The 12,307-nt window shown below is 72.8% G+C and overlaps 2 protein-coding genes across 6 annotated transcripts in view; one reads left to right on the top strand and one right to left on the bottom strand.

Annotated features, from left to right (window-relative positions):
* The window catches only part of ATG9B (autophagy related 9B), a 116,727-nt gene that overhangs the window by 103,104 nt on the left and 1,316 nt on the right, over positions 1-12,307 (top strand). The window contains exons 2-13 of one of the 4 annotated variants that reach the window (XM_075082105.1): positions 5,804-6,050; positions 8,355-8,469; positions 8,828-8,873; positions 9,023-9,085; positions 9,544-9,714; positions 9,801-9,942; positions 10,048-10,796; positions 10,897-11,050; positions 11,121-11,300; positions 11,398-11,643; positions 11,721-11,932; positions 12,097-12,199. In XM_075082105.1, coding sequence (XP_074938206.1) covers positions 8,370-8,469; positions 8,828-8,873; positions 9,023-9,085; positions 9,544-9,714; positions 9,801-9,942; positions 10,048-10,796; positions 10,897-11,050; positions 11,121-11,300; positions 11,398-11,643; positions 11,721-11,932; positions 12,097-12,199 — 2,166 coding nt within the window. In that variant the 5' untranslated portion in view covers positions 5,804-6,050; positions 8,355-8,369. Of the gene's footprint in view, positions 1-5,437; positions 6,051-6,084; positions 7,253-7,906; positions 8,470-8,827; positions 8,874-9,022; positions 9,086-9,543; positions 9,715-9,800; positions 9,943-10,047; positions 10,797-10,896; positions 11,051-11,120; positions 11,301-11,397; positions 11,644-11,720; positions 11,933-12,096; positions 12,200-12,307 lie in introns of those variants that run through there. The other 3 variants (XM_075082104.1, XM_075082106.1, XM_075082103.1) reach the window with 3 other exon arrangements.
* On the bottom strand, positions 785-5,400 carry ABCB8 (ATP binding cassette subfamily B member 8). Of its 2 annotated transcripts, none has more exons than XM_075082114.1 (16): positions 5,251-5,400; positions 4,421-4,700; positions 4,145-4,300; positions 3,971-4,065; positions 3,777-3,882; positions 3,536-3,697; positions 3,331-3,416; positions 3,164-3,261; positions 2,960-3,065; positions 2,815-2,848; positions 2,588-2,724; positions 2,392-2,486; positions 1,930-2,063; positions 1,668-1,815; positions 1,025-1,275; positions 785-947 (listed from the first exon to the last, which is right to left on the bottom strand). In XM_075082114.1, exons 1-16 carry the CDS (start codon positions 5,349-5,351, stop codon positions 867-869), a joined length of 2,070 nt encoding a protein of 689 aa, XP_074938215.1. In that variant the 5' UTR covers positions 5,352-5,400; the 3' UTR covers positions 785-866. The 2 variants fall into 2 exon arrangements, with proteins under 2 accessions (XP_074938215.1, XP_074938214.1); XM_075082113.1 differs by having other exon boundaries at positions 4,421-4,745; positions 5,251-5,376.

Here is a 12,307-nt window from a genome sequence, read left to right as displayed (position 1 = left end):
GCTGCCGGTCTGCGGCCGCCCCCGCCCCTCCCGCGGCGGCTCCACCCGCCCCCGCCCCCCGGCGAGCAGGGGCGGGGGGCGCGGAGCCGAGGGGCTGCCTCTCCCGCCGCCCCGCTCCCCACCCGCCCCCCCCCCCGGGCGCGGAGCCCCCGCACCGGCGCCTGCGGCCCGGAGCCCCTCCCGGAGCAGCGGCAGGGCCGCGGGGCTCGGCGGGCAGCAGCGCCGGGGTGCGGGGTGTCCTGCGGGGTCCCCCCTCTAGCCATGACCCCCCAGCCCCACCGTGGTGGCGCCGGGACAGGGGACACCGAGACGGAGATGGGCACAGCATGGCTGGGGCTAAACCACCCACTCCCCATCACGGCCCAGGACACCCCCTATCCCGGGGGGGGGTGTCACACAGGACACCCCCACCCCAGGGGTGACATAGGGGGGGGCCTCCACCCAGGGGAGTGACGGAGGAGTCCCCCCCCCACCAGGGGATGACACAGGGTACCTCCATCCCAGAGGGTCATGCAGGGGTCCTCCACCCCAGGGGATGACACAGGCTCCCCCCCCCCCCCCCCCCCACTCCAGGGGTGACACAGGAGACCCTGCACCCAGGGGGAAGAAACAGGGGACCCCCGCCCTGGAGGGTGATACAGATGACCCTCCACCCTAGGGGATGATGCAGCGGTCCCCCCATCTCAGGGGGCTCACACAAAAATCCCCCACCCTGGGGGACAATGCATGGGTCCTGGCTTGGGCCCCCGCACAGCACCGCACCACAGAGCAGAGCCCCCATGGCCACCTTCCATCCCTGATTTATTGGGGAGCAGCAGGGAGGCACCCCGGGAGTGGGTGCCTCCCTCCCCGGGTCTGCCGCACTCTCAGGTCCGGTCCTTGGTCTGTTGGCGGATGAGCTCGGCGTAGAGACCCCCCCGTCGCAGCAGCTCCTCGTGGGTCCCTGCCTGCGGGGATGGCGGAGGCAGTGTCAGCCGCGTGGCTGCCCACCCCCCTTGCCCACACTCCCCCCGGCGCTGCTCACCTCGGCCACCCTGCCCTGCGCCAGCACCACGATGAGATCGGCCGCCTGGATGGTGCTGAGGCGGTGGGCGATGAGCAGCACCGTGCGGCCCGAGGCGGCGCGGTCCAGCGCCTCCTGCACCACCTTCTCCGACTGGGCGTCCAGCGCGCTCGTGGCCTCATCCAGGATCAGAACGGCCGGGTCCTTCAGCAGAGCGCGGGCGATGGCAATGCGCTGCTTCTGACCGCCCGAGAGCGTCGCGCCGCGCTCACCTGATGGGGACCGCAGGCGTGCCAGTGCTGCCCCAGCCCGGGAGAGACCCCCGGATGGGGAGAGCCCCCTCCCCGAGAACGGGAGCGGAGTGGCACAGGCGTGATCCCACACCACCTCCTGCACCAGAGCCAGGAAACCTCCCAGGAATGCCAGCACCGAACCGCATCCTCCTGCAAGGAGTCTGGCACAGCCGCTGCTCCCTCCCGGCACTGCCTCGTGCCAGTGGTTACTGGCAGCCAGTGTCCCCAAGGGGACTTGGGTCACCTTGGCCAGGGTCTGTCCTGCGGGGTGGCTGGGCCAGTCTGGGGGTGCTGCCCGCCTCCCACGCCCACTGCCACCAGGCTCGGCCCCCCGCCATGCCCCGCTCTGTGGCACGCAGCCCGGCACATACCCACAATGGTGTTGTAGCCCTCAGGGAAGCTGCGGATGAAGCTGTCGGCGTTGGCGAGCTGGGCCGCGGCGTACACCTCCGCGTCAGAGGCTCCCGGCTTCCTGAAGCGGATGTTCTCCATGATGGTTGTTCCGAAAAGCACCGGCTCCTGGAGCAGCGTCCGGCCCCTCAGCATCGACCCCCAGATGGGGCCACCTCCCTCCCCTCCCCTGGGGGGAGCGTGGGCCCAGGGGGGTCCCACCGCCCCACGGCAGCCCCGAACCTGGCTGATGAAGCCGATGACCTGCCCTCGCAGCCAGGAGGGGTCCAGGGAGGAGATGTCGTGGCCGTCCAGGGTGATGGTGCCCTGCGTGGGCTCGTAGAACCGCTCCAGCAGCGCCGCCACCGTCGACTTCCCTGCGGAGGGAAGCCCTCAGCCCCACGGCACTGCCCGACCATGCACCCCCTGTGTCCCCTGGCTCTTGCACAGAGCTGCTGGGTGGGCAGGACGTGCAGAGGCTGGTTCCCAGTCCCTGGTACCCACTGGGCTCACTGGGCAGAGGACTGGGGCACAGGGGGGTGCACCTGGGGACCAGCAATGGGCTGAGCTGGCATCCCAGGGGAGGCCAGGCTGGCTTCTGCCCCCCAGCTGGGATGTGCTGGCCAGGGGTCCCTGCCGCAGGGATGTGCTGGCCAGGGGTCCCTGCCGCAGGGAGGGCTGGGGGCCAGCGGCTGGGGCCGGTACCTCCTCCGGAGGGTCCCACGATGGCCACTGTCTTGCAGGGTGGCAGCGTGAGGCTGAAGTCCTGCAGGACCAGGTAGCCAGGGCGGGTGGGGTAGCTGCGGGGAGAGGAGGAGCGGGGGGCTGCGGGAGCACAGTGCCGGCCCCCAGCCGGGGGGGCAGCTCAGAGGGCTGAGCAGGGGGGTCCGGGGTGGCTCACCTGAAGGAGACGTGGTGGAAGCAGATGCGGCCGAGCAGAGAGTGGCTGGGGATGGAGCCCCCGCCCCGCAGCGCCATGCTGGGCTCCAGCGTCAGCAGCTCGAAGACGCGGGCGCCAGCGCTCAGACCTCGCACCACCTGAAGGGATGGTGGCGGGAGCACCCCCTGGCCTCCCCAGCCCCTGCCCCCCAGCCCCGGGGGGCCAGCGGGAGCCCCCACCCCACCTACCTGCCCGAGCAGGATGGAGATGTTGGCCATGGACCTGCCGGTGCACAAGGGGAGAGGCCGAGCTCAGGCTGCACCCCCCGGCAGGCTGCGGCGTGCCGGGGGTGCTGGGGTGCCGGGGGCGGCACCGTGCCGGGTCCGGCCTGACCTTTGCACTGTCTGTGAGGCCACCAGGAAGGACATGAGGTCGCCCGGTGAGAGCTCGTCCCCGGCCATCAGCGAGCCGCCCACGAAGATGGTCCCCAGGACGATGCCTGTGGGCCGCAGGGCAAAGGTGGGACCCGGGGCAACCTGGCACTGCGGGGTCCTGCCCCACGGCACCGCCGGGGCCTGCCCCACGGCACCCACTCACCGTTGAGCGCCAGGTTGGAGAGCCCCTGGAAGGCGGCGATGCCCAGCCCCAGCCGCTCGTTCAGCCGGCCGGCGCGGTCCACCTCGGCGCAGTACAGCCTGTGGGCAGGGACAGCGCTGATGCCCCCCGACTCTCTGCTGGGCGAGAGCCCCCCACTGCCCCCTTACCCTGCCTGCCGGTCCTCCATGGCGAAGGCGCGCACAGTCCGGACGTTTCCCAGCACCTCGTCTGCCACCCCAGTGGCCTTGGCCACCTGCACGGAGAGGGGCAGAGAGTGGGGCTGGGGCAGGACACCCCCACTCCAGCCCCAGGGGCACGGAGGGGTCTCTTGGGGGGGTGGCAGGGTTGAGGTGGGGGCGAGCGCGCCATTACCTGCTCCTGCGCCCGTCGGGAGAGGCTGCGGAGGACGGCGCCGATGAGGGCCCCGGCGCCCACCAGCATGGGCAACGCCACGAGCAGGAGGCCGGTCAGCTTGGGCGAGAGCAGGTAGAGCGAGACGAAGCAGCCCGCCGTCTGCGTGCCGCTGCGCAGGCCCTGGGGGGGCGGGCAGGGGTGGGTGCTGGGGACTGGTGGGGGCGCGAGGGGGTCCGGTGCCGCTGGCTGCGGACCTCACCTGGGAGATGGCCAGCTTGAAGGAAGACTTGAACTCCTGGATGTCGGCCGTCAGCCGGTTCACCAGCTGCCCCGTCCGGTTGGCATCAAAGAACGCCACGTCCTGCCTGCCAGGGGGAGCGGTGGTGGGCTGGGGGACCCCCATGCCCTGTGCCCACATCCCCCACACCCCCGCTGCCCCACGGGGCATTATACCGGAGCAGGGAGACGAAGAGCGCCTTGCGCATGCTGCCCGCCACCTGCTCCCCGACCCGCGCCAGCAGCGCGATGTACCCGAAGGTCAGCAGCCCCTGCAGAGGAGAGGGGCTTGGGAGGGGCACGGGGTATCCCCCCAGCACCCCCCGCCCGGCTTGGCATGCCAGCACGCACCTGCAGGCAGTAGACGGCGAGCAGGCGCAGGGCCGGGCGCCGGACCTCCTGCAGGTAGCCGGTGATGCGGCCGCGGGCGCAGCGGGCCACTACGTTCACCAGCTGCCCCAGCAGCACCGGGATGTGGACGTTGAGCAGGGCTGCGCCCAGTGCCAGCTGCGGGGACAGCGGGTGTCACGCCATGGCTTGGGGACGCCAGGGACAGCGGGCGTCATGCCACGGCACGGGGACGGCAAGCGTGAGGGGCACCGTGGCCGCCCACCTGCCCCTGCTCACCACCACGGCCGCCGAGAGGGCCAGGAGCTGGGGGCGCAGGAAGGTCCAGAACGCCGGCCAGTCGAAGGTGGGCTCCGGCCGGGGTGGCGCGGGCTCGGCGGGGACGGGGACGGCGGCGACGGTGGCCTCCTGGCAGCGCGCGGCTGTGCCCAGCAAGCCGAGCGCCACGCAGGCTGTGGCCGGGCCGGCCAGGAGCAGGCAGCGCAGAGCTGGCCGTGCGGGGCCGGGGGGGAGGCGAGGGGGGCCGGCGAGCCCCAGACGACCCCACCCATACCTTAAACTGGGGAGAGGGGTGAGTGCAGGGTGCCTGAACCGGGAGGCAGCCCTGGGGACATGGCAGGACCCAGCGAGGGCTGTCTCCCCCAGGTACGGCCAGCCTCCCCATGCCACTCTGGGCTGTCCCGGGGCAGGGGGTACCCCCATCCTCCTCCTGACGCTCCCGGACTCCCCCCCATCTGGGTACCAGCACGCAGATTCCTCCGCTCTCCCCCCGTCCACCCAGCCACCCCATACCAACGCTTGGGATCCCACCGCCCCCACCCTAATCCCAGCCCCACTACTCCCGAGGTGCCCATGTACCCCCGCACCCCCCGCGGGAGCCCCAACCCTTCGAGCACCCCCCCACTGCACCCCTGAACCTTGCGGACCCCAGAGTCCGGGCTCCCCGCACCGCACCCCCATCCCCCCAAGGGACCCAGGACCCCGGGCTCTCCCTGGCCCCCCGAGGGCCCTGAGAGTCCGGGCTCCCCCCACTCCAAGGGACCCAGGAGTTGGGGTCCCCCCCCAGGGGACCCCGCCCGCAGGACCCCCGGCCCGCGGCTGTCCGGTACCTGCGTCCCGGGGCGGGGGGCGGCCGCAGCGCAGCGGGGACAGAGCGGAGCCCGGCCCGAGCGCCCAGACCCCGCAGCAGCGGCAGCACCGGCAGCAGCATGGCGGGCAGGGCGGGCAGGGACCGGCAGGGCGGGCAGGGGCGGTACCGGGGCGGGCAGGGCGGGCAGGGGCGGTACCGGGGCGGGCAGGGGCGGTACCGGCTGCGGCGGGCGGAGCTCCAGCACCGCGGCCCGGGCCCTGCGCCGTCCCCGACCCGCACCGGCCCCGCACCGGCCCCCCCCAGAGACCGGCACCCCGACCACCCCCCGCCTCGGGCCCCGCACCCCCGTCTCTCCTCGGAGCCTCCTCCGGCACCCCCGGGCCGCCGGGGCCCCCCGCTGCTTCCCCGGCGCCGCTCCGGGAACTCGGGCCCTGCACCGGGTGTCCCCCGCCCCGGACCCGCACCGCAACCCGGGACCCCGCATCCCCAGATCCCACACCGGGACCCCCAGCACCCCCAAAACCCCCGGACGCCGCACCGGGACCCCCAGCACCCCCGGACCCCGCACCGAGACCCCGCACCGGGACGCCGCACCGGTCCCGCCTTGCCCGCTCTCGGAACCCGCCCCCCACGGCAGGGGACCCCGGAGACCCCCACCCGCCCCCCGGTGCCGGTGCCGGTCCCGGTGCGGCCATGCCCGGCGGTGGGACGCGGTGCCGGTCCCGGGGTGGGTGCGGGGCCCGGTGAGAGCCCGGCACCGGGGACACCGGCCCCGGGGACACCGGCCCCGCGGTGACCGTGGCAGCGCCGAGCCAAGAGGTGAGCCGGGACAGGGGACGGGGGTCACTGGGGGACAGGGACACGGGAGCAGCTGCTCCAGTGTGGCCCCAAGCAGTCGCGGCGCCCTGGGCACCCCGTTGTGGGGTCACCCCGCTCCTTCCTGGGGTCCCCAGGCCCAGCCACTGTGGGGACGCTGCCCCTGGGGACCCCCACGCCCACGCCTGCCCGGCTAGGGGACACGGGGGCACCGGCTGCCAGTGCTCACACGGGGCGGGTGTGTCCCCACGCCTGTCCCCACAGGGTCATCGGGGTCCCCGTGGGCCCATGGGGTCCAGGTCACTCCACAGGGCCATCGAGGTGCTGGTGTCTGTGTGTGTGTGGGGCTGTCCCCACGGCAGCATCCCCACGGGGTGGCTGTGTCTCTGCGGGGTGTGTCACCATGGTTCTATTGGGGTACGTGTCACTATGGGGTGTGTGTCACCGTGGGGCCGTCACACTGACTGCGTCCCCACTGGGGTGCCTGTGTCCCCACCAAGGTGCGCATGTCCCTGCGGGCTCGCGGGGGTCCCTGCGTGGATGCGCATGTCACCGTGGGGACACTGGGGCACACGTGTCCTCGCAGGGGTCACCGGGACCCTTGCCAGGGCGCATGTCTCAGGGGGCCAGTTTGTCCCCGCAGGTGCCCTGGGGCTACGCTGGGTTGCGCAGAGGGCCTGCATGTCGGGGGGTTCCCTGGGCCGCCATACCCCAGCACAGGGGTCCCCTCGCTGGCCCTCGGCCCCCCCCGGCTGTTTACACCGCCCAGGCTATTTTTGGGAGCCCCAGCCCGCGGGTATTTTTGGCCACCCGGTGCAGGGCACGTGGGGGAAGGGCCACGGCAGTGTCACCAGCAGGCAATGGCTGGGGACACCCGATCCCGGGGGACACGGTGGCTCTGTCCCCAACGGCGAGTTGCACGAGGCCGGGGGTCAGTGCAGGGACAGCGTGTCCAGCGGTGCCCGGGTCTCTGCCGGCCGCGGCCGCGTCCCTCCTGCTGAATCACCGCCGCGGGGCCCGGGGCTCCCTCGTGCCCGCAGCCTCGCCACACCGGCCCCGGTGCCGTGAGTCAGGCCCCGGCAGCGCCGCGGCAGGGTGGGGCCGGACGGCATCACCTGCGCCCGCCGGCCTGGCTGGGCACTGGTGCTGGCCACAGGAGGGGACACTGGTGGCCTGTGGGGCTGCGGGAGCACTGACTGGCGGCGGTAAGGGGAGGGCAGCGGGGGACAGACCGGGGGTCCTGCCCTGCCCCAGCGTGTGGGGGTCCCATCCTGCCCTGAGAGTCCGGGGGTCCCATCCTGTGCTGAGGAGAGGGGGGCCTGTCTTTCCCCAAGGGGGTGGGGGTCCCATCCTGCCCCAGTGGGTGGTGGTCCCATCCTGCCCTGAGAGTCCGGGGGGTCCCATCCTGTGCTGAGGAGAGGGGGCCTGTCTTTCCCCAAGGGGCTGAGGGTCCCATCCTTCCCTGGGTGGGTGGGGGTCCCATCCTGCCCGAGGGGCTGGGGGTCCTGTCCTTCCATGAGGGGAGGGGGTTCTTGTCCTGCCCTGAGAGTTCAGGGGTCCCATCCTGCCCCAGGGCAGTGGGGGTCCCGTGTTTCCCCAAGGGGCTCAGGCTCCCATCCTGTGCCAGCGTCCAGGGGTCCCCTCCTCCCCCAGGGCCCGGGGGTGCTGTCCTGCCCCAGGGGGGTCCATGGGGAGGGCGATCCGTGGGGATGGGGCTCCATGGGGAGGAGTGTCCATGGGGTGGGCATCTTTGGGGATGGGGGTCTGTGGGGTGGGTGTCCATGGGGAGGGCGATCAATGGGGTTGAGGGTCCACTCCACTCGGACTGGGGGGAGGGGCAGCGCAGCATGGCCCGAGGGGCGGGCATGGGGTGAAGTGGGGTCTCTGCCGGGCCAGGCAGGGGTCTGTCCCCAAGGGAGCCCTGGCCCCGCGGGGCGGGGACGGCCGGGTGCTGGCGGTGATCCGGCCGGTGGGACGGGCTGGGTGGTATGTGCGGCATGGCCCGGGGCCGTGGCCATGGCCGCGGCCGCGGTGCGGGAGGCCAGCTCAGGCCGCCCGAATGTGGGGCACGCGGGCGGCGCTCCGTGGCTTCGCCGGCATTTCCGGCTCCCGGCCGCGAGGCAGACAGCTCAGCATGGCTCGGCATGGTTTGGCATGGCATCCCCGTGCCCCACGGCTGGGGTCTGGCTGCCCCATGGCCCATGGGGCTGGGGGGCTCCATCCCCCCGTGCACCCCTGCTGTCGGGGTCCGTGCCGGGCAGGGGTCCCTGGGCCGTGGTGGTGGGTGCCGACGGGCGTCCCTGGCAGGCGGCGTGGCGGGCGATGGCGGCGCAGGGGGAGTACCGGCGCCTGGAGGACTTCGAGGAGGACTCACCCCCCGGCGAGGAAGAGCTGCTGGTGCATGTCACCGAGGGGCTGCAAGGTAGCGGGGGTCCAGGCCCTGCCAGGGGGGTCCAGGATGCAGATGCTGCCCTGGGGGGCGGGGGGTCACAGCAGGCGGTGTGGGGGTCGTGGCTCCCCGTGGGGCACAGGCTGGGGGGCTCCGGCAGAGGGGAGGGAGGGCAGCCTGCCCAGGGTGTGCAGGCGGGGTGGGGGGGCCAGGCCCAGCCCTGCTGTGTGTGGGGTGGGGGCACCGGCTGCCCCATGGCCCTCCAGCTGACCACAGGTGGGGGGATTGGGTGTCCCAGGCGGGGGTGCCCCATGGACGGCAGACACGGGGGGCTGGGGTGGGCTGGGCCATGGCCCTGGCTCAGCCCACGCTGTTTTTCTCTCCTCGCCAGACTCCTGGCACCACATCAAGAACCTGGATAATTTCTTCACCAAGATATCCTTGCGGGGCCCCCGCCTGGCTGCTGCCCAGCCCTGCCTGCAGCCGGCACCGCGGCGGGGGGGTGGGCGGCCCCCGGTGCCGAGGGGGGACGGGCGGGGTTGTTCCCGGCACTGAGGGCCCATGCTCCTTAACGCACCCCGAACATCTACCACTTCCACCAGAAGAACGGCTTCGCCTGCATGATGCTCTCCGACCTCTTCGAGCTGGTGTAAGTGCTGGCGGGACGCCCGCTGTGCCGCGCGGTGCCCTGTGGTGCCACGCTGCCCCGCGCCGCGCCGTGCCATGCGGTGCCACACTGCCCCGTGCTGCGCTGTGCCCTGCGGTGCCGCGCTGTGCTGTGCTGGGCTGTGCCATGCGGTGCCACGCTGCCCTGTGCCGCGCCGTGCCCTGCGGTGCCTCGCTGCCCCGTGCCGCGCTGTGCCCTGCGGTGCCACGCTGTGCTGTGCCGTGCGGTGCCCTGTGGTGCCACGCTGCCCTGTGCTGGGCTGTGCCATGCGGTGCCACGCTGCCCCATGCTGGGATGTGCCCTGCGGTGCCACGCTGCCCCATGCCGTGCTGTGCCCTGCGGTGCCACGCTGCCCCGTGCTGGGCTGTGCCATGCAGTGCCATGCTCTGCGCCAGGTGGCTGGGGGGCAAGGGGCCGTGCTGAGCCCCCGCCGCCCCCAGGCAGTTCCTGTTCGTCGTCACCTTCACCACCTTCCTGCTGTGCTGCGTGGAGTACGACGTCCTCTTCGCCAACCGGCCACTCAACCACAGCCACGCCGGAGGGGCGGCCCCCGACCGCAGCAAGGTGACGCTGCCCGACGCCGTCCTGCCCGCCCCGCAGTGTGCCCGGAGGTGAGGAGGGCGCTGGGAGCCGCCAGCACGGCCGCGCAGGGGTCCCAGCGCCGCCGGTTCCCCACCTGACGCGCATCCCCTGCCAGGATCCGGGCCAGCGGCTGGATCATCTTCCTGCTGGTGATGGCGGCCGTCTTCTGGCTGTACCGGCTGGTGAAGGTGCTCTGCAGCCTGCTCAGCTACTGGGAGATCCGCACCTTCTACATCAAAGCCCTTAACATCCCCTCGGTGAGCAGGGCCGCGGGGAGGGGGCTGGCGGGGGGCGCGGCCGTGCGGTGCCGTGCGGTGCCGTGCGGTGCCGTGCCGGCATAGATTGGTGTGTCGTTGATGCAGGAGGGGCTGTGCAACTACAGCTGGCAGGAGGTGCAGGCGCGGCTGATCTCGCTGCAGCGCCGGCAGCAGATGTGCGTGCACAAGAGGGAGCTGACGGAGCTGGACATCTACCACCGCATCCTGCGCTTCAAGAACTACATGGTGGCCATGGTCAACAAGTCGCTGCTGCCCGTGCGCTTCCGCTTGCCGCTGCTGGGCTCCGTCGTCTTCCTCACCCAGGGCCTCAAGTACAACCTGGAGCTGCTTCTCTTCTGGGGCCCCGGCTCCCTCTTCCAGAACAAGTGGAGCCTGCGGCCGCAGTGCAAGCGGGCGGGCGCCCGGCGGGAGCTGGCGCAGCGCCTGGCGCGCACCATGGTGCTGCTGGGGCTGGCCAACCTGCTGCTCTGCCCCTGCGTGCTGGTCTGGCAGCTCCTCTACGCCTTCTTCAGCTATGCCGAGGTGATCAAGCGGGAGCCGGGCAGCCTGGGCGCCCGCCGCTGGTCCCTCTACGGCCGCCACTACCTGCGCCACTTCAATGAGCTCAACCACGAGCTGCAGGCACGGCTGAGCCGTGGCTACAAGCCGGCCACCAAGTACATGAACTCCTTCACCAGCCCCCTGCTCACCGTGCTGGCCAAGAACGTCGGCTTCTTCGCCGGCTCCATCCTGGCCGTGCTCATCGTCCTGACCGTCTACGACGAGGACGTGCTGACGGTGCAGCACATCCTCACCGCCATCACGCTGCTGGGGCTGGTGGTCACCGTGGCCAGGTGGGTGTGCTGGGCTGTGCCAGGCTGTGCGGCTGGCGGGCACGGAGGGGGCAGCGGGGTGGCCGAGCGGGAGGTGGGACGCCTGCCCGCCCGCCCGCAGGTCCTTCATCCCCGACGAGCACACGGTGTGGTGTCCGGAGCAGCTGCTGCAGCGTGTCCTGGCCCACGTCCACTACATGCCCGACCACTGGCAGGGCAACGCCAGCCGGTCGGAGACGCGCAGCGAGATGGCGCAGCTCTTCCAGTACAAGGCAGTGAGTGCGGGCGGGGCTGGGGGGGCGGCGGGACCCCCTCGCCCCCCCTGACGCCCGCTGCTGCCTGCAGGTCTTCATCCTGGAGGAGCTGTTGAGCCCCATCCTCACCCCCCTCATCCTCATCTTCGCCCTGCCCTCCCGCGCCCTGGACATCGTTGACTTCTTCCGCAACTTCACGGTGGAGGTGGTGGGGGTGGGCGACATCTGCTCCTTCGCCCAGCTCGACGTCCGCAACCACGGCAATCCTCAGGTGGGGGGGGTGTCCTGTGTTGACGGGGGGTCCCGGGGGTGGATGCTGGGGGTGGGGGGGTCCCAGGCATGGCCCCGCTCACCCCCCTGCCCCACAGTGGCTGTCGGCCGGGCAGACGGAGGCCTCTGTGTACCAACAAGCGGAGAACGGGAAGACGGAGCTGTCGCTGATGCACTTCGCCATCACCAACCCGCGCTGGCAGCCGCCGCCGCCGAGCGAGCTCTTCCTCAGCCACCTGAAGGAGAAGGTGCAGCAGGACGCGGCCGCCGCGCCGCCCGCCCAGCACATCCTGGCCGAGGGGCCGCTGGGCGCCTCCCTCCTCTCTGACGACTCGGCGGTGGCGGTGAGCCGGCTGGGCGGTGGGGCTGGCCGGGGCGCGGGGGTCTCCGGCTGGGGCCGTCCTGACGCGTCTCTCCGCAGCCGGACGGCTTGCTGGCCAGCGTCCTGGCCCGGCCCATCCTGTCGGCCAGCGGGCTGGTGTCCCGGGACCGGCGCTTCGTCCAGCCCTGCAGCACTGCCAGCGCCGCCGCCAGCGTCCTGGCCTCCCTGGCGTCCCCCCTGCCCGGGCGGGCGCGCGGCCCCTCCGCCAACAGCCCCGGCTGCCCCAGCGACCGCCTGCGCCCCGAGGAGAGGTCTTGCCGACGGGGGGCTGGGGTGGGGCTTGGGGGCTCTGCACCCCCTGGGCTGGCGTTGGGGGGCGATGGAGGGGGCGTGTGGGGAGGGGGTGTCGTGGCGGGGAGGGGTGTCGTGGCAGGGCCCCGCGTGCCGGCGGGGTGCTCACCGGCTCTGTCCGCAGCCTGCTCCTGAGCGAGTCGCGGCTGCGCAGCCTGAGCCGCTCGGCGCTGCTCTCCGAGGTGGCCTCGGCCGAGATGAGCCTCCACGCCATCTACCTGCACGAGGTGCGTCCCCCCGCCCTGGCCACGCGGCCCCCGGCTCCCCTGCCCGCTGCCCCCCGCGGGTCCTGCCTGGCCCTGGTGCTGGTCCCCGGTCCCTGTCCCTAATCCCCA

Source organism: Phalacrocorax aristotelis, chromosome 2 (genome assembly GCF_949628215.1).
Source record: "Phalacrocorax aristotelis chromosome 2, bGulAri2.1, whole genome shotgun sequence".
NCBI lineage: Eukaryota > Metazoa > Chordata > Aves > Suliformes > Phalacrocoracidae > Phalacrocorax > Phalacrocorax aristotelis.
Note: the sequence above shows the minus strand (reverse complement) of the source record. Positions and strands in the feature narration are given on the sequence as shown.